The sequence below is a fragment of the Phyllostomus hastatus genome, unplaced genomic scaffold (genome assembly GCF_019186645.2).
Source record: "Phyllostomus hastatus isolate PE091 unplaced genomic scaffold, TTU_PhHast_1.1 phas_scaffold_11, whole genome shotgun sequence".
Classification (NCBI taxonomy): domain Eukaryota; kingdom Metazoa; phylum Chordata; class Mammalia; order Chiroptera; family Phyllostomidae; genus Phyllostomus; species Phyllostomus hastatus.
The window spans coordinates 2,982,855-3,006,304 of record NW_025334005.1 but is presented as its reverse complement, the minus strand read 5'-3'; the positions used below and the strand labels follow the sequence as shown (position 1 = coordinate 3,006,304).

At 45.8% G+C, this 23,450-nt stretch overlaps 1 protein-coding gene across 7 annotated transcripts in view; it reads left to right on the top strand.

Annotated features, from left to right (window-relative positions):
• Positions 1 to 23,450, top strand: part of PACS1 (phosphofurin acidic cluster sorting protein 1) — a 105,137-nt gene that overhangs the window by 24,336 nt on the left and 57,351 nt on the right. Inside the window, exons 1-3 of one of the 7 annotated variants that reach the window (XM_045854937.1) lie at positions 15,667 to 15,741; positions 16,451 to 16,476; positions 17,275 to 17,442. The exons of 1 other annotated variant lie outside the window; for it this stretch is intronic. In XM_045854937.1, the coding sequence (XP_045710893.1) occupies positions 17,381 to 17,442 (62 nt within the window). In that variant the 5' untranslated portion in view covers positions 15,667 to 15,741; positions 16,451 to 16,476; positions 17,275 to 17,380. Of the gene's footprint in view, positions 1 to 8,616; positions 8,637 to 15,548; positions 15,568 to 15,666; positions 15,742 to 16,450; positions 16,477 to 17,274; positions 17,443 to 23,450 lie in introns of those variants that run through there. 5 more of the 7 variants (XM_045854939.1, XM_045854941.1, XM_045854938.1 and 2 more) reach the window with 5 other exon arrangements.

The window sequence follows — 23,450 nt, the reverse complement described above, 5'->3', positions numbered from 1 at the left end:
AATTTTATTTTTAAAAATATTTTATTTATTTAATTTTAGAGAGAGGGTAAGGGACAGAGAAAGGTAAGGGAAGAAACATCAGCATTCAAGAGAAACATCGATCAACTGCCTTTCCCACACCCCCAACTGGGGACCTGGCCGGCAGCCCAGGCATGTGCCCTGACCCCAAATTGAACCAATGACCTTTTGCTCTGCAGGACATTGCCCAACCCACTGAGCAATACTGGTTAGGGCCAGATGAAATTCATTTTAAAAATAAATTTTATTTATTTATCCACTTCATCTAAAGTAAATGTAATCGATATAATAAAAGAATTTACCACTGCTGCAGTTTTTAAATTTAAATTCATTAAAGTTAAGTCAAAATTTAAACTGTAGTTTCTTAGGCTCACTAGCCACACTTTAAGAGCTTAGTAACATGTGGTTAAATGGTTATCATATTGAACCACGGAGCCCTAGAAGGGCTGTCTTGTTGTTGCAGGATAATACTGCCTCGGGCAATTGTGATATTTATTGAAAATGCAAATCTTCTGACTCTTTGGTGATGAAGACATTTTGGGCCATGAATCAATTACTTGGCTGATGTAGTCAAGAGACAATGTGTTTCTTTGATGATGGACCGTGAGAGAGAGAACCGAAGATGCAGCAAGAGCCTTTTAAAAGTTACTCTGAAGGAATGGAAAAATTGGCCAAAAATCTCACTTGGTTTTATAACTTTCCGATTTATACATACCCAACTTCAACATATGGATGCACTTAATTGATATTTAGTACCTGTTTTTCTCTTAAATAAATATGATTTTGGCTTTTTTTTTACCCAGTTTGTCTCGTAAAGCTTTTCAGTGTTTTGAGGAGCAAATAAAGGTCTAGAGTTCTCTTTTTCTGGCTTTTTCATTACTCTCTCTTTTCTTCATGCTCACCTTTTCCTCTAGACTTTAGTACAAACTTAAAAATCATTGAACAATTTAAAACTATTAGAAATGAAAGTAATTTCAGATCCCCAGAGGTGTTGGCTGGAAATTAGTTACCATCGTTTACTTAGTTGGAGCTCACTGTATTGACTCTTAACAGTCTGGCGGTGCTCAAAGATTAAACAGTTTAACCATTTCTCTCAGCCTACGCCATTCCTGGACATACACCTAAGAGAAGCGAAAACACATGCCCATGTAAAAACTCGTATGTCAATGTTCATAGCAGCATTACTCACGATAGTTAAAAATCAGAAACAGCAAGTGTCCATCAACTGACGGTGGGATAAATAAAATGTGTTATATCGGCCTAGTAGAATACAGTTTAGTAATAAAATAGAATGAAGTACTGATTCATGCTTCAACATGAGTGAATTTTGGAAACATTGTGCTAAGTGGAAGAATCCAGTCACTTCTGGTCAAGGTGGAGGCATAGGTAACACAGCTTGCCTCCTCATGCAACCACCTCAGAATTACAACTAAACTACTTAGTAGAGAACAGCCGTCGTTCAGAACTGTCAGAAATCGAGTTGAATGGAAGTCTGACAACTACAGAATTAAAGAAACCACATCCATCCAGACTGATGGGAGGGAGGGATGGAGATGTGAAGTGGGCTGGTCCCACACCCACGTGCAGTGAAGAGAAATCAGGAGGGATGTCTCAGCCCCACAGCAGGACCCCAGCGCAGGTTTCCAGTGCCAGGAAGATAAGTCCCCATAGCTTCTGGCTGCAAAACCCAGTGGGGATTGAGTTGGTGGAAGAAACTCCTGGAGCCCTAAGCTGTTCCTCTTAAAGAACCAGCACACAGACTTACTCAGATTCGCTCCCTCTGAGCTCCAGCACCAGGAAAGCAGCTTGAAAGGCACCAGTGGCACACACGGAGGGACTGAAGTGTCTGGCATTAAAGCGAGTGCTGGGGGACAGCTTTCTCCCAGACAGAAAGGCAGGCAGAGGCCATTGTTCCTTTTCTGAACTCTCTCCCCACAGTCACAGAGCAGGCAGGCAGTTGCCATATCTGAGACTCCATCAACCTGGCTAACACTGTTTGCCCCGCCCTGGAGATACCCTGAAGTTCTGCCCCACCCAACTTATGGGCTCACCCAGGCTGTTAGCAGTGGCTTTTCCATATGAATGTCTGATCTTGGCTCATGCGTCACAACTTCCTAAATTCTCTTAAATAGGCAAAAGCCAGCCTCAGTGAACCCCCAGCTGCCTGTACCTCTTGCCAAGTGCCAGGCCAGGCACTAGCAGTGGCCAGGCTAGGTTCACAGCTTGACTTCACCTGGGAACCTTTAAGCCCAGCACAAGTAACAGCCCTCTGCAGATTGCTTTGTAGCTCATGCAGGGTGACCCTGGGAAGAGTACAGGTGGGGGCTGACCTTGGCCTGCACTACCCAGGAAACCCCAAAGCGTGTGCACCCAGTGGACAACTACAGACCACATCGGAACACCGCCACCCTGTCCCCGCATAGCTGATCCTCCACAGAGGGCAGAGTCTGGTGGTCAGTGGTCACAGCCAGTCCTTACAGCTGACTGACCTGGGTAAATCCCTCACATCGACCTGCCAATAACATTCAAGACTCAACTACAAGAGGAGGGTGTACTCAGACCACACAGAGGGCACATCTCAAGTACCCAGCTTGTGTGATAGGGGAGGCTTTGCCACTGGACCCTATAGGGCACCTACTACATTAGGCTGCACTACCAAGACATGGAGTCAAAGCAGCTCTACCTAATACAAAGAAACAAACACAGGGAGGCAGCCAAAATGAAGAGGCAAAGAGACATGGCTCAAATGAAAGAACAGATCAAAACTCCAGAAAAAAGAACTAAACAAAATGAAGATAAGCAATCTATCAGATGCAGAATTCAAAACACTGGTTATGAGAAGCTCAGAGAACTTAGTGAGGACTTTAACGGCATAAAAAAGATCCAATCGGAAACAAAGGATACACTGATTGAAATAAGAACAATTTACAGGGAAACAACAGTAGAGTGAATGAAGCTGAGATCAATGGGATCAATGATATGGAACATAAGGAAGCAAAAAATAACCAATCAGAACAAGAAGAAAAAAGAATCCATAAAAAACCGAGGATAGTATAAGTAGCCTCTGGGACAACTTCAAGTGTTTCAACATCTGCATCATAGGGGTGCCAGAAGGAGAAGAGGAAAAAAATTGGAAATCTATTTTTTAAAATAACGAAAGAAAACGTATCTAATTTGGTGAAGGAAATAGACATGCAAGTCCAGGAAGCACAGAAAGTCCCAAACAAGGTGGATGCAAAGAGTCCCTCCAAGACACATCATAATTAAAATGCAAAGGTTAAAGACAAAGAGAGAATCTTAAAAGCAGCAAGAGAAAAGCAGTTAGTTACTTAAAGGGGACTTCCCATAAGAGTGTCAGCTGATTTCTCAAAAGAAACTTTGCAGGCTAGAAGGGATTGGTAAGAAATATTCAAAGTCCTGAAAAGTGGGGACCTACAGCCAAAATTGCTCTACCCAACAAAACTATCATTTAGAACAGAAGGGCAGATAAAGAGCTTCCCAGACAAGAAAAAAAAGAAGTTCATCTTCACTAAACCATTATTATGTGAAATGTTAAAGGAAATAATTCAAGAAAAAGATCAAAACTATGAACAATAAAATGGCAATAAACAAACATCTATCAACAATTGAATCTAAAAAACAAACTAAGCAAACAAGAACAGAGACAGAATCATGGATAGGGAGAGCACTTTGATGGCTGCCAGACGGGAGTGGAGTGTGGGGGAATGGGGGTAGAGGGGAGGGGACTGAGAAGCACAGACAGGTACAGAAGCGCCACGGGGATGTGAAGTGCAGCACAGGAAGCGGAGCGGCCAAGGAACTTACGTGCAGGACACATGGACATGGACAAAAATGGGGGCATTGCCTGAGGGACTGGGGGGTGCTGGGTGGAGGAGGGCAAAGGGGGAAAACTGGGACAACTGTAATAGCATAATCAATAAAATATAATTAAAAAAGAATCCAGTCACATAGTTTATTTATATGAAATGTCCAGAACAGGCAAATTTACAGAGACAGAAAGCAGGTTAGTGGTTGCCTAGGGCTTGTGGGATTGGGGGCAAGTAGGGAGTGACGGCCAGCTAACGGGTATGGGTTTTCTCTGGGGGATGATGAAGGTGTTCTGAAATGGATTGTGGTGCTGGTCGCACAACTCGGGCTGCCGTGGCGACAGGTGAATGGTGCACTTTAAGGGGACGGATTGTGCAGCGCAGGAATTATCTCCAAGAAGCTGAGAGGCAATAGTTCCGACGGTTAGTGTGCAGTAATGGCAGTTCACCACCTCCCCACATGGCCTTACCTTCTTTTCTGTCTTTACCTACTCCCCTTCAAATAAAAATGAAAAGAAATAAAGCTAAAAACCTTCCTTTTTCTCTTTATTAGTCTTTTTCAGCCCAAATTTCAATGCTTTCCTGACCACGCCTACCAATCATGTTCAGCATTTTTCATGGGTAACTTACATTATTATCCTTTTGTAAATATATGTCTTGTGAGTGTCATTAGACCCTGAGGCCCTGGAGAGAGAACATACTGGGGGTGAACGTTTAATCCGAGGCAGTGCCGAGGTGCATTGCATGTGCTCTGGTATTTCCCCCCATGAGGGTTCCTGTCCCACGCTAGTAAGCAGCAAGGGGAGGATTCGAACCTAGGTCCATTTGACTCTGAACTCTGTATGCAAGTCAATGTCCTTAACGACTCTACTGCTCTCTCTCCATGATCTCCGAAGCTGAGGGCTCAGTGGTCTGGTCTGTGGGTTAAATATTTTCTGATTAATTGTTGTGTGTTCTGATGCCTGTTTAACTTTTTTCCTGAAACATTCCAAGAGACAGATGAAAATGTATCACTAGGGGTCTTGTTTAATCCAAAGACCACCTGCTACAAACACAAAATTTCTTTGGAATCCTGTGTTTAACCTTGAAAATTTGTGTAAATTCAGCATTTTACTCTGTGCGCGTGCACACACAAATATAAAATCATCCCTCCCTACTCCCCTGACCCCGATTCCAAGTAAAACTGCTTGTGGAGTCCTGGTTCCTGGTGTGATCCCGGTGCACTGAGGGGTGTGTGTATACTACTTCCAGGAGCAAATTGTGTGGTCCGCTCCTTAGTCCCACACACTAGCCCGAACCCTGCATTCCCACCAGTGACCTTCCCTCCCAGCTCCAGACCCACGTGTCCGAGCGCCTCTTCGACATCTGCGTCTGGATGTTCAGTCGGCGTCACAAGCCTGCTGTGACTTGGGATGGAGCGCGATTCTCCCCACAGCCGCACACCTACTTTCCCTCCAGCTCCCCCATCTCAGTAAATGGTCCTGTCACCCACTTAGTAGCCTAAGCCACACACCTGGGAATTCTCCTGTATTCTTCTTCATACCTGCCACATCTAATCCATCGGCAGGAGCTGTTGATTCTGCTTGGAAGATACCTTGGAGCCGTTCCCATTTCTCGTGTTTCCCTTGCTTTCTCTGTAGTCCGAGCCATCAGCGCCTGCGCCACGCAGGAGCTACCTAACTGGTCTGCGTCCACTCTCGCCCTTTACAGTTCTCTACCCAGCGAGAGTGATCTTGAGTGCAAATCTGGTTATTTTACTCTCCTGCTTAATACTCTCCAGTAAAACCCAGACTTCTTATCATGGCCTACAAGATTCTGTTTGGCTTGATTTCTCCCTGCCTCCCCAGCCTCGTCTCTTACCTCCCGGGTGTCATCCCGGGCACATACCTGGGTTGTGGATTCAATCCCCAGTTGGGGTGCGTGTGGGAGGCAACCAATCGATGTTTCCCTCTCACCGGGATGTTTCTCTTTCTCTCTCTCTCTTTCTAAAAGTCAGTAAACATTTCCTCAGGTGAGGAATAAGACAGGAAGATCTAGTCTACAGTAACAGAAACGTGCTTATCTGGGGCCAGGGATGGGAGCAGATTGGCTGGGATGGGGCACCAGAAAATTAGGTTTTCAGGTTATGAAAACTTTAGGGGGGTGATTACACGGGTGTATAAATTTGTCAAATCTTATTGAAATGCACAGTTAAAATTAGTCCATTTTGCCCTGGCTGGTGTGGCTCAGTGGATTGCGCGCCGGCCTGTAAACCAGAGGGTTGCTGGTTCGATTCCCAGTCAGGGCACCTGCCTGTGTTGTGGGCCAGGTCCTGGTTGGGGATACGTGAGAGGCAACCACACATTGATGTCTCTCTCCTCCTTTCTCCCTCTCTTCCCCTTTCTCTGAAAAGAAGTAAATAAAATCTTTCAAAAAAAGAATTTAAAATTAGTCCATTTTATTACATACGAACTTACATCTCAATAAAGTTGATGAAGATCTTCTGGTGCCTACATGCAGGAACACTGGGGTTCTTTTGTCTTGTTTACCTCCCTGCTTCCTGGGCAGATAACTTTAAATTTCAGGGTCCCCGGGCCTTCTGCTGACTCATCCTGGTCATCTGGCATTCTTGTTTATGAGTAAGTATCAACATCTTTTGGGTCTCTTGTCTTCTATATCTAGCTGGTAAAGCATCTTTTTAATTGCAGCGCTATTGGTTATTTTCAGAGGTTCTATTGGAACTTGACTGCTTGGGCTTCAATACCAAAGAATAAGTACTTCCGACAGAAGTATGGCTATTTTACAATACAACAAGAAAAAAAATGCAGTTCATTTAGCTTGATAGGAAGACATAAACAAGTGAATATTTTAAACTTTCCGTTGTTTTAGATATGATGACTTGCGTATTTGGATTATAGGGTAGACGTACTACTTCAAAAATCTTAATTCTTTATGATTTATTCTGTTCCTGTCAATTTAGAGGCTGCACTAAAAACTATCTGCAGTGAGGTGGGGCAGCTAGAAGACTGATGATGAGCCTCTTGCTCTGACATTATTAGAATTTAGTATCAAGCAAGTTTTCGTATTTTGATTTTTTCCCTTCCGAGAAGCTAGTCCTTTCTTCCTTAATGAATATGTTTATTATTCATAAGTGATATATACATATACCACCTTACAAAACATTTAAGCCGTATGTAGTGTATGATGTGAAATTCCTCCCAACGCTCCCTTACTTCTCGCGCCCTCCCCAGGCTAAATCATGGTTAAGAACTTCGCATCTACTGTATTCTTCTAGATCTTGCCCAAAGCATTTAAATGCAATATATATACAGATTCATATAAAGACTTTGCATAAGCAGAATCACCAAGACTTGTTCAGTGTGCTCATTCCCCATAGCAGGGTATCTTGGAGATTTTTCCATTTCTGTGCTTAGGGATCTCTCTCGTTCTTTTAAATGGCTGTATAGTATTCCACAGAATGGACAAAACACAGTTCACTTGATTAATCCCACTAAATGGATATTTAGTTTACTTCTAATTTTCACTCTAGCAGTCAATCAGAAAGTGAATGTAGAATAATGTAAATAATTTGTGAGGTTTTTTTCCTTTATAATTCAGTTATGTAATTATTTATACTACCTTTTTAAAAAGCTTATGGGGATAAGAAGTACCTCTCTGATATTGTAATGTTGAAACGGCACTGCAAACTTTTGCAAGATATGGTGGAATACAAGTTCTCTGTGATTGTGGCCTTTATTTACCACTGCATCCTCAGGGCTTTCTCAAGTGTGATTACAAAGCCATAGGAACTATAAGTAGTTAGAAAATTATCTTAAAATTTTACGTGGTCAGTTCAAAAGCATACATCTCTAAGGATTACACTAGAACCATACGAGAAGCCAGCATGTAGTTATGGAGGGTTAATATTTTCCCACTGAACTGGAGTCAAGCATGTGTGAAAAACGTCCCCCTCCTTTCCTTCTTTTTCGTTTTGAAATCCTATTAATATACATCACTTCTGTGGAGCTTTCTGTCATCCTGTGCTGATGACCAGCTGTTGCTGGTTTATTAGCACTGGAAATCTTAAAAACAAATACACAAAATACCTGTTTCTTCACATTTTCTTGTCCTGTATATAGGAGGATCCTGTATATAGGAGGTTGAGTGTCTCAAAAACTCTCATGACATAAGCACATTTCCTCAGCTCTGCCTTTTGGCAAAGAGCAGGGGTGGAGAGCAAGCTGACATTTGTTTTAGCCGCCCAAGGAGGGCCAGACGGCCTTCCTGTTGGGTTTTGCCTGCTTGCGTAGTTATGCAACAGTCTGAGGACAATTTTTAATGTCATTATGTGGCCTCGTTGTTACCCTCGTCTTCCTTCCCCCCTTTCTTTTTTTGGTTTCTGATTTGTCACACACTGTAGCGTGAAGGTGTTGCAGTTGGTAGAAGTTACTGCATTTCCCTGGTGGTTTGAGTTGCCTTGGCTGTAAGCTTCCTTCCTCTTGGGACTATATGAAACAGCTTTTTATGTCTGAGGGTTTTAACTTCTTGTTAACCTTTTAATGTATTTGATTGGATGTGTTTTGAAAGAAAACCATTTCCTCTATTCAAGAATTGCTTTGGCAAGAAGTTGGAAATCCTAGAACCTGGTTGCAGAGGCATGTGTAGCTACTCGTTATGAGTGCGTGGGCTCAGGTCCCTGAAAGCGTCTCCCACCGTCGGTGTGCACACAGACGCCTTCGGCGGGAAGGAGGCTGTGCTTGGAGGCAGTGGAGCCGCAGCTCCAGAGGCCAAAGGGTGCAGTGAAGGGACGGAGTGAGTAAGCAGGAGACCTGGCCCGCGCATTTGGTTCACGACTAACCTGGAGACAGTTGACTCCCCTGTCTCTTCCCCCTATCGTTTCTTTGCCCTGAGTCATGAGATGCTAAGCTTATTGTGGATGAATAAGGTTGTGTTTATAAAAGGGCTCCAGTGTCTACCCAGAAGTTGCTTGCATGCATGTAATATTGTCTATTATCTTTCCTAAGGGTGGTTCAAAGGTCCAGCTGCCTTTGATTTGTCTGAGTGTCGCTCATAGGACATAAGTTTATTTGATAACTCAGGAAATATTTACTGAGTATCTATCATACGTCAGGCATTTTGTAGGTTTGGGAAAGAGAGTGGTGAACGGAATAGGTAAACTTCCCTGCCCCCGTGGAAACTAGGTTTCAGCTGGGGAAACGTCTGCGTGAGAGAGCACAAGTGCAATACCGTGATGGACAGTGACAAATGCTGAACGGAAAACATAAAGCAGGGAAAGAAAACAGGAAGTGGTAGAGGAGGTAGTGTGGCTTAATGATTATTGTAAGGAGTTTCTTATGTATGTATGTATGTGTGTGTGTATGTATGTGTGTATGTATTTCCCGCCTGGCCGTGCAGACAGGCCAGGGGCAACAACATGGGGCTATAGCGGGTGCTGCTCCCTCACCCCATTTGCTGCCTGGCTTGCAGGTGCCCTACGGATTTCCTTTTAATTTTTATTTAATTTATTTATTTTTGGAGAGAGGGGAGGGAGGGAGAAAGCAAGGGAGGGAATTATGGATATGTAAGAGAAACATCAATGGGTTGCCTCTCACAATGCCCCAACCAGGCACCTGGCCCGCAACCCGGATACGTGCCCTGACTGAGAATTGAACTGATGACCTTTCGCTCGTGGGATGACACCCAACCCACTGAGCTACACCAGTCAGGGCGGGTTTCCTTTTCAAAACTATGCACAGCCCTGGCCTGGTAGCTCAGTTGGTTAGAGCATCGTCCTACAGGTTCGATCCCTGGTCAGGGCACATAAAAGAATCAACCAGTGAATGCATAAATAAGTGGAACAACAAATTGATGCCCCCCCCGCCCCCCGCCATGTCTCTCTCTTTCTCTCTCTCCCTCTCTCCCTCTCCCTCCCTCCCTCTTTCTCTATAAAATCAACTAAAAATTTAAAAAGACACTGTTAAATATTAAAAAGTAAACAAAACTATGCATAGTATTTGATGCATTCAAAATCAGTGTTCTGAGCCCTAGCTGATATGGCTCAGTGGATTGAGTGCCAGCCTGCAAACTAGAGGGTCACTGGTTCGATTCCCAGTCAGGGCACATGCCTAGGTTACAGGCCAGGTTCCCAGTAGGGAACATGCGAGAGGCAACCACATATGGATGTTTCTCTTCCTCTATCTCCCCCCCCACCCCGCCCCGTTCCCCTCTAAAAATAAATAAATAAAAACCTTAAAACAAAAACCAGTGTTCTGAGAAGGGGTCCACTGGCTTTTCCAGACTGCCAAAGGGACCCATGGCACAGCAAAGGTTAAGGATCCTGCAGCAGAGGGTCATCCATCCAAGCACGTGGGATTGAAATATGTTTATTTCTGTTACGTTTGATATGATAATGATAAGGTAGCCTCCTCCATGTTGATTTTCCTATTATGTCTGGTAATTGTGGCTTTTCAGGTTTTCTTTGAATGATTGGAAGCCATCGTTCGTTTCTGAGGCTAGTGGTGCAGGAGAGTCGTTTTTCCATCTGTGTTCTGCAGAACCCTGGGGTACCCTGACGTCTTTCTGCAGACCCAGTGGTCATTTTAAATGAATGCCTAGACCTTTCTCATCCAGATTAGTCTAAACAAGTTAGTCAGATGGCTGGCCTGGAGGGAGGCAGAAATAACGAGGGTAGATTGAGGGGTTGGTGCGCATTTTGGGATGTAAGCAATGTGGATTGTTAACAGATGCAGGAGCGGGTGAGCCGCTGATTTAACTCCTTAGGCCTGTGCCACTGAACCACTAGCTGGGCCTCGCTCTGGGACCTGCTCTCTGTGTAAGGGTAGGACATTCTGAGGTTATGTCTTTTGTTTTCCTTCTCACCCTCCCCTAGTTTTTGGTTTTGATTTCACGAGCATCATGTCAGCTAGGAATGTAGATTAAAAATAAAAACAGCCTTTTCTTGATTTGGGGAGATACGGACAGTTGAATAATCGATAGACTCTATTATGGTAAGTGATGGGATAGAAATAGGCATAAGTTTCTGTGAGAACACAAAAGTGGGGCACCTCCCTGAAGTGGGAGTTGGGGGGTGGCCCAAGGAGGGCTCCAGAGCCAGTAGCACCAGAACTGAGTCGAGAAAAAAGCCAGGGCCTTGCTCTGCTGCGCACGGCCCTTCGTTTGGCCTCTTCCGACCGCAGGAACTCCTCTGGTGTGGTGCGGGGTCAGCGGATGCTCTCCGGCCCACCGCCTGCCTTTCTGTAGCCCGCGAGCTGCACCTTTTTAAGTAGTTGGAAAAACAATAAATAAAAGGGATACGGTATTTTGGGATTTGTAACATTTATTGAAATTCCAATTCCTGTGCCCATAACTTTATTGGAACTTGATTGGAACACAGCCACACTCATTCAAGCATTGTCCCCGGCTGCTTTGTTTCTCCCTAAAATGGTGCAGTGGATGGAGTGTTTGCAACAGAGACGGCACGGCCCACACGGCCTCAGATGCTTAGGCCCTTTATAGATCGAGTTTGCCCACTTCTGCTTTCGTGCCTTTTCAATGCCCTAATGACATGCAGGGGCTGAAAAATGTTGCTCGTCAAAAGGCACGCATGAAATCCTGCTACCTTCTGCCGGCCGGTGGTGAGTTGTGCACAGGAAATGCCTGAGACTTCTCTTTTCCTATCTCCCTCTAAAACATAGTGCACACACACCTCAGTGCACAGTGTCAGGCACTTACATCATTCTTGTTTCGTCTATTTTGAGTTTAGTTATGGGGATTTTTAAATATGCCTCCAAAAGAGAGTATCGGGCACGAGTCAAAATGTGCTTGCCCGAAGGGTAGGAAATATGGGGTCCACTCCCAGCTGCAGTGTAAACTAGCCACAGGACATCGGGAAAATCCTTTCACTTCCTTCCAGGTCTCTCTAAGTGATTGGGTCGATGAGTGAGTGAACTGGATAACCTCTAGGTACCTCTCAGCCCAGCAGAGACCGGGCCTGATTGTTGCATGGCGAGGTGCAGGAGCACGCACTTTGGCGTCAGACGGGCCTGTGTGTGAATCCTGACTCTGTCACTTCCACCCAGCTGATCTTGAGCAGCTTATCTGATCTAAACTCTTCGTGCCTTAGCTAGCTCACCTGAAAATGTGGCTGTGAGAATAACCTTAAAAGAACAAAATGAGCTTGTGTTGCTAATGCTCCTGGAGCTACAGGGGGGATGAATAGGGATGGAAAGGGATGACTCGGGGTGGCGAACACACAACACGGTATACGGACGATGAGTTACAGTATTGTACACCTGAAACCATGATTTTATTAACCAGTGTCACCCCAAGAAAGTCAATAAAAAAGTAAAAAAACAACACTCTTGGCACTAATATGTATTTAATCTAGTGTAACTATAATAATTATTATCAATCTGTGAACTCTTACTGATATTATGAGACATTTTAAAAAGCAAAGATCTCCTTGCAGTTTGTTTCAATGATTCAGTAATAGCCCATCAGCTGTGACTTAGTACATTTGCGTTTTTGCTAATAACTGGCTTCCTAAACACTGAGTTCTTTGAACCAAAACTTTTCCTAACTGGTAAATTTTCTAGCTCATGTTTTATCTTGAACTGACATATAAAGTGAATGTGGAGCCGTGTAAACACATTCAGTCACATTACCAGTTTGCCGTGCTTAAAGCAGATGATGATGGGGAAGAGGTTTTGTGGGTCCCGTCATCAGTCCTCAGTATCAACTTTCCTTCCTTTTCACTCATTTTCAGTTATTGAGCTGTTTAAGGAATAATTTCAGTTCCCCCTAGGAAGGTTAGTTCTGATGAGACTTAAACCAAGGAGTTGCTAATGTTTGTTTAGCATAGTTTTTGATGGTTTAGAGGTACTTACTCAGGACACCGCATTTTCTGTCTTTGACTAATTTTCCTTTGATCTCAATTCATAAAAGTTTATTGAATACCAATTATATACTTTTTAAAGCAAACTCAATGTATGAAATAAAATTTGTGTTTATGATTTGCTTAATGAAGAAGATGTGGGCTTTCTTTAAATAGGCAGCTCTCCCAGTAGAATCAAGGTGACTACAACTATATTATATATCAGTGCATAGTAAGCTAGGCAAGGATTAGGTTGTGTGGTTAAGAGAAGAGGTTTTGGAGTCTGATACATATTTTGCTGTGTGTAATGCGCGCCCACGTTTTTGGCCCAAACTTTCAGGAAAAACGAATCTTTGATTTTAAATTTTCATTCAATTATTTATTTATTTATTTATCTTTAGATACTTGTGGGGTTTTTTTTTTTGTATTATAAAGGAACTTTAGCATTTATTTTTGAACATATTATGGTATAAGAAATTGTATGTAACTAATAATTACAAAACGCAAGGACAGATACAAGGTATTTCAGGTACTACCCGTGTATAATGCGCATTCTTATTTTTCCCTAAAAAAATTGGGGCAAAAAAGTGTGCGTTAAACACAGCAAAATACAGTAACGTGGCTGCGGTTCAAAGCCTGGCTTTGCCATGCACCTACTCGCCGTGTGTGATCTTACTTCCTCGTGGGAATCACTCTGCCCAGCGGGTTGTGAAGGTGAAGTGAAATTATGCAGGGGAAGCGCTTAGCCTGGTGTCTGATGTACGGGAAGTGCTTTCGTCATTCCTGTTGGTTTAGGTTTTTTAGAGGTCTGTACAGCATTTTGCTGTCTTTGAGTACAGACTGAATCTTCCTGTCTCTGAAGCGTCAATTTTTTGCTACCTAATTAATACCAAATTCCAGCTTTAGTGAGCTCGTGATGGTTTCCCTTAACTTCCCGGCCTCTTTCTTTTCTATACATTACCTACGCCTTGTCTGCCTAGAACACCTTTCTTCTCATTTCTTTTTCTCCTGACTGACTTACCCTTCAAAGCCCAGTTCAAGGGACTTGTCTGCAGAGCCTTCCCGCGCCCTCTCTGCTGTGCTTCCAGAGTCCTGGGCAAACCTCTCTCTGCCTCCCATTGCTGTCTGGCAGATGGGGGAGCCCCTTACGGGCAAGGCGCTGGTGCTCAGCTCTGGGAATACGGCAAGGTGGTGGGCTAGACAGAATGTTCTCAGGGCCTGTGTGTCCCGGTAGGGAGACAGGTGTTTGAGTAGCCGTGAGCGTGCACAGTGCTGCCGTGAGGAGCGTGGGGTGCAGTGGGTACAGCAGGAGCTTTGGACCGTGTTTGGACACTTCGAGGAAGCGTTTTCCTAAGGAGGCGATGCGTGTTTAAGTTGAAATCGGAATGATGCGTAGCGGTTATTTAGTGAAAACAGGGAGACTTCCAGGTGGAGAAAGGTGCCTGAATGGGGTGGTTTGGGCAAGTCACTTAGCCCCTCTGTGCTCGGGGTTCTCAGTTGTGACGCAGGTAGCGACTGCCCCACAGCGCTGTCGCGCACACGGAGATGCCTTCACGGTCACTGTCTTCTAGCTAATAGTCCGGGGGGGGAGCACCTTCCCCTCCTCCAGGCCGGTCTCCGGGGCCAGGTTCATGTAGTGAACTGCTGCCTGTGTGGGCCCGCTGACTGCCCTTGTCCTTGTACCCTTGTTCTCGGCCCGGCCTCAACCCTTTCTCGGGTGTTAGTAACCAGAACAGGCTTCTCTGCTTTGTTTTGGTGGTGTTAACTATGGAGACCCAACTCTGCCTTCCACTGCTGCGTGAGTCTCGTGATGCGCCAGACTTTCTAGGTCAGTGGTGTTGCCAGTTAGAATGTTTTCACCTTTGAGAAACAGAGAAAGAAGCCAATCAGTGGCTTAAACACACACACCGTATTCCCAGTAAGGAGAAGTCTGGAGATAGGGTGAGTCCAATGTTGGTTAATTCAGCGGCTTAAGTTCATTTTCTCTCCCCGCCCTTCCATCTTCAGCGCACTGGCTTGCCCTGGCTGGCTCCCCGGGGTCTCAGGGTGTCACAGATGGACACCAGAATGTACAGCTGAAAAAGAGGAGCTGTTTTTTCCCCTATGTCTCGCTCTCTTTATCATGGACATTTGGGTTGTTTCCACCTTTTGGCTATTGTGAGTAAGTCAGCTAGAGAAAAGGAAATCAAAACCTCGGTAGCTTCATTTGCTAACCTGCCACAGCTGGTGCAGACCGCGGCGGGCCTGCCGGGAAAGCACCCGGCCAGCAGAGAGAGTTGCTTGTTTGGGCCTTACTTCCCCTTCGACGCCGAGTCACTGGGGTGTTTCCTCGCTCGGAGACGCATCTGTCAGTCATGACAGGGTTCCAGCAGAGCAGTGACGGGAAGCAGGCTCGCAACGGGCAGACCAGGTAGTCCCTGGACAGGGAAGTCCCAGCGGAACCAGAAAACTGGGTCTTGCTTTCCTTAATTGGAGCCTGACTTAGAATCAGATATTGAACTGAGAAAATAGTATTAGCCATTAGAAAAAGAATTTAAATTACTATCTGTCCATATTTAGAATTTCTCGCAGTCATTTCCACTGTATGTAACACTGAAATCCTTTGTGGTTGTCTGCTGCAAAAATGAATCTTTGACCTGGCAACTTTAAATGCTTTTGACACCACTGGGAATTTTGAGAATTCTTAATTTAATCTGTGCTTGTCCAGGGGTGGAGGCAGGGATGAGGGCGGGCTCGCTCCTTTCGGAGTGAAGGCGATGCTGTGAACCAGGGGCCTTCGCTTCCGGAACGCATGTTAGCAGGTAGCGATTATTGGCACAACAGGTCTACCTTTTATTTCTGAAAGCGGCGAAGAACCAGCCAAGCACAGAGGTGAGTGGGAGGTGGCTGGCGCTGAGGGGCCCTGCAGCTGTCTGAGCAGCACGGTGTGGCAGGTGACGGGGGTTCTAGCGAAGTGGGAAGAGAGAGGCCCTGGTGTGCTGCTGCTGACTCGAACTTCCTCTGCGCGGTGCGGCGATGACGTGCCTCTCCCTGGGCTTTCGTGAGGTTAGAACATCAACTGCTTTTCTCTTCTTCCCCATCCCGAACTGCACGGGTTATCCCTTTAATTTAGCTGATTCTTACTCTCTTCTGTGGTAACTAGCTCTTGTCAAGCAGGGACTTGTGCTGACAAGGGAAGCAGGAAGGCCCTCTGGTTCCTTGTCTAGGCGATGTCTGCAGCCCTTTCCCCCATGCACTCCTGTTGGTGAGACTTACGGTCTCCCTGAAGGGAAGGAGGAGCTTTAAAGGAGAACCACGCTTAACTCAGCAGGTTTTTCTGAACTGAGTTTTGAGTTCTCATTGTAATCTTCCACTGAGTCACTGTTCGTGTTTCTCCTGTGCACCTCCGTTTCCTGATTGGTAAAATGTGGATGGTGCTGACTGCGGAGGAAGGTTGAGAAGAAGAACTAATAAGAGAGGCTGGACTGCACCCAGGCTAGAGGGGGGCCCTCCCCAGCAGAGAGAGGCCCGGGCGCTGGCACTCACGGTGCCGCCTGGGCAGAGCTGGCTGTGGCGGGGGGCGAGGGGGAGCGTGAGGCTGCATTTCTTCCCTCACGAGCTGAAAATGTAATTGAGGAGCCATGACCCCCACAGAACGATGGCCATGGCCGGGGATGTGCACTGTATAGCTTCAGGTACACGATGCGCAGGTGTGATGGATAGAACCTTCTAAGTGTTTCAGGCAGTAACTCAAGAAGTACTTTTTTCTCTGTAGGGGCACCGTGATCCAGACTCAGTCTGGTAAGTGAGAATTGATGTCCTGTACTTTTATACTTTTCTAGGTTAAATGAATCTGATAAACTATAATAAACATTTTTGTTTTCAAATTAGTTGAGGAAAAGACTATTTCAAAAAGTGAGACAAAAATGGAATGTGCGATGTTATGTACGTGTATCTCCTGGATAGATGTGCACAATGCCACCCGTTGGGGAGCCTCGCCAGCTCAAATAAAACCTGAACTTGTTAAAACCTGCAAGTTTATGGGGAACACAAGGGACGGTGAAACTGTTTATGTTTGGGGGTGCAATTAGCAAATTTCAAATTGCAGGTGCTTTACAGGAAAACAAACCAGTTTCGTCAACTAATAAATGATAAGGGGAAAAGGAGAGAGGGGCAACCCGTAGATAGACCTACAAGATGAATGAACCCATATATAGAGATCTGATCAGAGAAACAAAATGAAGAAAAAATGTGAGTCAATCTGAGAAACGTGGATACCGTGTATTTGATATATTGAGAAACTTACTGTTAATTATATTAAGTGTGAAAATGGTATGGTGGATGTGTTTTAAAACAGTGCTCTTCAGAGACACACATTGAAGTGTGTGCATGGGAAGAGGAATGGTGTGGGGGGTTTGTTTGGGAGCCCCCCGGGCAGGGGGTGGGCGGGAGTGGGGGTGACAGGGTCGGCCGTGCAGCGGGCTGAGTGTGGGTGGAGCGGGTCCGTCACAGTGTTCCGCTGTGCGTACGTTTGATATTCCAAATACAAAGTTCAACTCTTTCATATTAAAAAATATATAAAGAGCGATGTTTTAACAGATGCAAATCGCGTGGTTGCTGGGAACCTGAGGTTAAGAGCTGGACGACTGCACAGGGCCCGCGGGGCCTTTGGGTGTTGGGAGTGTTCCGGATCCTGACGGTGGTGATGGCTACTTGGATGCATTTGAAACTCATCAAACTGTTCATTCCGAGTGGGTGCATTTTATTGTATGTAAATTATACTGTACTCAAATTGATTTAAACATTGATTTAAAAATATTAAGAGTTTTCAAGCCCTGGCTGGGTAGCTCACTTGTTTAGAGCCTCACCCTGATACGCCAGGGTTGCCAGCTCGATATACAAGAAGCAACCAATGAATGCATAGCTAAGTGGAGCAACAAATCAATGTTTCTCACTTGCTGTTTCTCCCTTTCTCCCCCTTCCTCTCTAATCAATATAAAAAATTAAAAACTACTAAGGGTTTTCACATGCTGCACACACAGTGTTACATGGCGACTCCAGCGGTTTGATGCTGCCTCACGCTGCCAGGCCGTGGGGCTCTCGGACTTGTGCTGCCTCGCAGCTTTGCCCCCACTTAAAACAAACTTGTATCATTTGCACTTTTGATTTTGCTGTAGCATCGTCGTCATCTTTCTTGCAGCCACAGAGTCAACTTGAATTTTGTCATAAGTTTGTTCATGTGTCTGTCATCCAAATGGACACACGCATTTGATGCTGGGAGGGACATTTAGCCATGTCCGATGATGGTAAGTCAGAACGTTCACTGCGTTCTAATAGTCATTGAACACTCACCGCATCACAATAATCAAGAACTGAGTGTAAACCTGAGCTGAAAACTATTCAGCTAGGTTCTAATTTTGACTCGTTTTTCACCCAGCGTACCAACCAACAAACCAGTCAGGCAGTCAGCATTTATTAAATACAGTCTTTGCACCGGCCATGGAGCTGAGTTCTGGGTTTGTGAGAATGAATGTGATACAGTCCTACCCTGAAGGATACAGCTTTCCGGGTGGGAAGGCAGTCGGGTTTACATACGATTTCAGCAGCATGACCCATGCCCTGGTGAAGGTGGGTGCGCGGTACAGTGGCGGCCGCCTCCCTCCGCCCCGCCTCTTACGGTCGGATGAGTCAGCGGAGAAAATGTCAGGCAGTTTGAACAGAAGGAACATTCCTTTTACCCCATGCATTTGGGTTTTGGGGTTTCTTTTTTTTTAGATCTCAAGTGCAGAGTTGACTTTGTCATACTATTTAGTTTATTGAACATTATATTGACACTGAGATCCCTTTTCTTTTTATTATTTCCCATTGTTGTCATTTTCCGTCTCTTCTGCCATTCCCACTGCCAGTTTCCATTATCATCTTCTCTAATGTGTCTAATATTTATCCCTGGATGTGTTTGTATCCTTTACGGTGGTTTTCATAAGTTTATATAAATAATGTCCTTTACAGTGTTTTTAAAATTTATGTAAATAATATAGCTGTTTTATTAGAGCTATATTTTTAGTTATAGTCATGTTAGCTACTTTATGGATTTTACCACCTGTGTCCACCACGTTTTATGTATCTGCTCCCCTAGGGAGGGGCCCCTGGACTGTTCTCCATCTGCCTGCACCACGAGCAGTGCTCTGACGAAAGGCCTCGCGTGTGTCCTCTTAGGCACGTGTCCCAGAGTTCCTTTAGCCGAATGCCAACGGGCATGTGTTAGGTCGCAGAGCGCGCTCCCAACTCGTTTCACTAAGTGTTGCACGGTTGCCGCCTTCATGAGCCCGCCACGAAGTGCAGCGCTGCCGTCTGACTTTCGGACATCCGTCAGTTTGGCAGATGCGGTGTGTTATCTTGCTTTTTTTTTCTTTGTTTGCTTATTTTCTTTAAAAAATTTCTCTTGCTGCAGAAAGCTTTATTGTTTCCATCTGGTCCAGTGCATGGGTGAGGACTCCAGGATAGTTAAAAGGATGCTTAGTGGTTTCAGGGATTGGCTCAAGCAAAAGCCAGGCAGGAATGCAGAGGAGTCCCTCAAAGGCCTCTAGTTCCGAAGCCTCCTAGTGCTGCTTGAGGATGAGCCTTTCAAAGAGACACTCGCCCAGCCCAGCCTGCGGAGGTGAGTCAGGTGTTGCCCATCTTGATGAGCTGCACCTGCTCATCCAGGACGTGGGTCTCCAGGAGGCCACAGAGACGAGGGCCTGTGCGGTGAGAACCCAGGGCCTGCAGATCCAGAAGGGCCCGCCTGGTTCAGGCTCTTCTCCTGACAGTGGCAGCTTCCATGGTGCCCTGAGTTCTACCCCGCTCATCCTGGCAAGGCTTCAGCACGCCCTGGAAGGGAACGCAGCCACTGTGCTGGTTTTGCATCTTCAGGAGATGCCGGGCTCTCTCGCACTTCTTGGCCAGCTCCCTGAAGTGGCCCCCCGCCTCCAGAGCCACACCGTGGAGGTGGGAATAGCAGCCCAGAGAGAGGTGGGGGAAGGTGGCGTAGGAGACCCGCAGAGGCAGGTTGGCCAGGCAGCCGATGGCAGCCTCCGCCTGGTAGAATAGTTCTGACAAATTTGGCAATTCATGGTTGCTCAGCAGTAAGGAATTAAGGTAAAACAAGACCAAACGGTGTTGGCTGGTCTAAGAGGCCAAGGATGGCTGAGATGGCTCCAAAGGTGGTGACCAGAAAAGAGGTTGGGGGTGGCCGGGGGCTGGAAGAAGGGGTGTTCCTGGCTCTGTTCCGTCTAAACACTGTGGACGCAAGAGCCAGATGCAGGGGACCACCGAGGGCACTGCCTATTTTGCTTTAATTCACATTTCCCTGATTACTAGTGAGGATGCGGGTCTCTGTATAACCTGGTTAGTCTTTGGATTTTCCTTTTATGAATGACCTGGTCACATCCTTTTCTTATTTTTTCCCAGCGAAGTTCCTTATATGTTCTAGACATTAATCCTAAATCGGTTATAAATGTTGCACACGCTGTCTTCCGGCGTTCACCCCCCTGTTAACTTCGTTCCTAGTGTCCTTTACCCAGCAGAAACCCTGTTTGATGGTCACTTTTTTCAAGGAAAGAAATTGTGCTTTTGTCTCATTTTGTTTTTTTAAGTATATTTTATTGATTATGCTATGACAGTTGTCCCATTTTTTTCTCCCCTTTATTCCCCTCTACCCTGCATCCCTCCTCCCACCACCATTCCCCCGCCCCTTAGTTCGTGTTCTTGGGTCATACATGTAAGTTCTTTGGCTTCTCTATTTCCTATTCTATTCTTAACCGCCCCCTGTCTATTTTGTACTTACCTACTATGCTTCCTATTCCATGTACCTTTTAAAAATTGTGCTTTTTGATGTCTTATTTCAGAAATCGTTCCCCATCCTTAGATCACTAAGAAATCCTGTATTTTCTTCTAGTTAAGAGAAGCATTCATTTTATAGGTATCTCTTAAATTTACATAGTCTCCAGCTTGATTCTTCCGTTGATCTCTAAATGTGTCCATCTACTGGGCACCTGACAGCGCCATCTGAATATCTAACAGATACCTCACGTTCAGCCTTGCTAAAGCAGGTCTCTGTATTTTATCCCTTATTCGTCTAAGTAAATGGGCACCACCATCCACCCTGCTGCTTAAGCCAACAACCTTGGGGTCATCTTTGCTCCTTTCCTTTTTCCTGGTCTCTCCACATCCAATCTGTCAGCAGGTTCATTCTGTACGTTTGAACTCCAGAATCGGTCTCAAACCTGTGCCTGTTTTTTCAGCTTTGCCTGCCACTCACTGTCCTAAACCAGGTCCCCACCCTCTGTCTTCTGGGCTCAGGCAGCGGCCTTCCCAGGCCCCCGGCGCCCGCCCCCCCCCTTCCCTCTAGCCTCTCCGAATTGTTAGAAGCCAGAGTCCCCCTTCCCAAACATTAGTCAGAGCGTGTCATTTCCCTGCTGAATGACAACCTCCGCTCCGCCTCTAGTCACCTGTCTCAGCACCAGCGGGACCTGCCCTTGTGCACAGTCCCTCTCGTCCCTCCTTGTCGTGCCTCAGCCAGCAGGTCTGTTTCTTTGTTTCACAGCAAGTTTGTTTCCGCCTCAGGGCATTTGCTCCCTTACCTAGAATGTTCTGCCCCTGGCTGTCTGCATGGCTGGTTCTTATCTTTCAGTCTTAGCATTTCCTTACCGCCTCCGTGTAGCCTTCCCCAACCACTCAGAATTAGGGCCCTTGCCCCACTGTCCTGTCTGTGTCTTGTTTTCCAGGAGTCCTCATTACTCTCCGGCTCTGTTGTCTGTTGTATTTATTTGTTGTGCTGTCTTTATGGAGTCGGGCACTGGGTTTGCTTCACTCACGGCTGCCTCGGGGCTGCGTCTGTGCTCTAGGACGCGGCGGCAGTTAGGAACCATTCTGAGTGAAGGAATGGGCTTCAGAGTCCTTGTCCCCTGCCGCCGGGAGAGCTGTGCTGCCAGCTGGGGGAGAGGTGGGCAGCTGTCCTTTGGGCGCCTGGGATTTGTGTCTGGTTCTGCCGCTTCACTGGTTTTGGGACCCTGAGCGAGTCACACACCTCCCCTAGGTGCGTCTGTCATTGATAGAGTGGAGGTAACAACATGAACAGTAATGGGTGTAAGGAGTAAATGAGATCACTCACGGAAACACCTAGCAGCCGCCCCCAGCAGTGTGTGCCCCGCCCCCTCTCAAAGCTGCCTCCCTGATTCTGAAAGGTCCTTACCTCCTCTGGGCCAACTCCTAAACCCCGAATGTCTGATGTAAAACACAGTATTTGTGACAGGTTTGTTGTGTTAAGGAAATTTTAAGGTAATATTACTAAATTGCACAGGTGAAGAACCATTCTTGTCCACCGTGGGAACAGGTGAAAACAACTGGCAGCCAGGGACATCGCTAATGACAGTGCGAGCGGCATCCGTGTTGTCTAAACCACTAAACCTGTTTTTCATCCTCTTTTTCTTCCTCCTCCTGCCCCTCCTCCAGCCTTCCTTCCTTCCTTCCTGTCTGTCCTCATGCGCAGCCGCTGGAGGCCTCCTTGTTGACATGCACTTAGGGCCGAGGATGCCGCGAGCCCCGGGACAGGTCATCAGAACAGCTAGTGATGCTCGTGGTTTTTAACACCGGTCGAGAGATGTCTTGGGTTTGCTTGCCAGCCGGTTGGAGGTCTGAGAGCCACACAGAGGCGATCAGGCAGAGTTGCTTGCATGTATTGTCCAGGCTCAGATATTTGCCAGACTTTTTTGTTAAATGCACCTTAAAGCAGTTCTTTCTTCCTTTTTCTTCCCCATCATGAATTTAATTATTTACAAAAGTGACTAATGGGACCAGTAAGAGTCATACCAGTATACTCGCCCTGGTTAAGTGTGATACTAAGCAAGATATTTAACTTCCTTCTTTTTCAGATGCCTATGCTATATACGTCATGTTTATTCTAATTTCTCAGTGATAGGAAAAGCTAGTTCAATATATCCATAAAACATACTTATTCCCGAAGTGTATGTAAATTGTTCCAGGTCTGCTACCTCTGCCCGGGCCTGAAAACCCCTGTTCATTTAGTTCCTTTACCCCACAGCCTGGGCCGAGGGGCCTCCAGCACACCACAGGCTGACCGTCCTTTCTGCGGAGGTCAGAGCAGCCAGGGCTGCGTGAAGAAGTTTCTTCAGCTTTCTCTGGCCTCCCTTACTCTTGGGTACCAAGTGATGCTATCTGTCATTGCCCTTGCTGATTTGGAAAAGCAAATATAGAAGCAGATGGCAGATAACGGATTTCATTTGTTTTTAATGATCTTTTTTCTCTGTGAACCTGGCTGTGAAGACATTTCTAGTGGTTTATAGGTTAGTATAGTATTTCCCAACGTGGGACTACCCAGTTCGACTCTTCTCCCTGCACCCTGGCTACAGCCACGTTGTCCTGGGCTGATGGCGCCCCCTGATGGCCTGCAGAGAAACTCCGCCGAGTGGCAGCCTCTTCCCCCACTTTCGTGGGGGAGTCTCTTTCTGCGCATAATTTACACATTTTTACTCTATTTTGCATTTTAGGTATTGATGCTTGAAATAATCTGTTATCTCCTCTTTGAGCTTATTTCTTATTTATTGCTACCTTATAAGTATCTTATTTCTTCTCCTTATTCGTTCTTTTCATTATATATTTTTGAACTGAAAACTTTCCCAGTCATGGCTAAAAGTGCTTAGTGGCACATCCTTACTAGAGTGAAAGGAAGCACTAGACTTGGAAGTGAAAATAGAAGCCAAAATAGACACACTCTT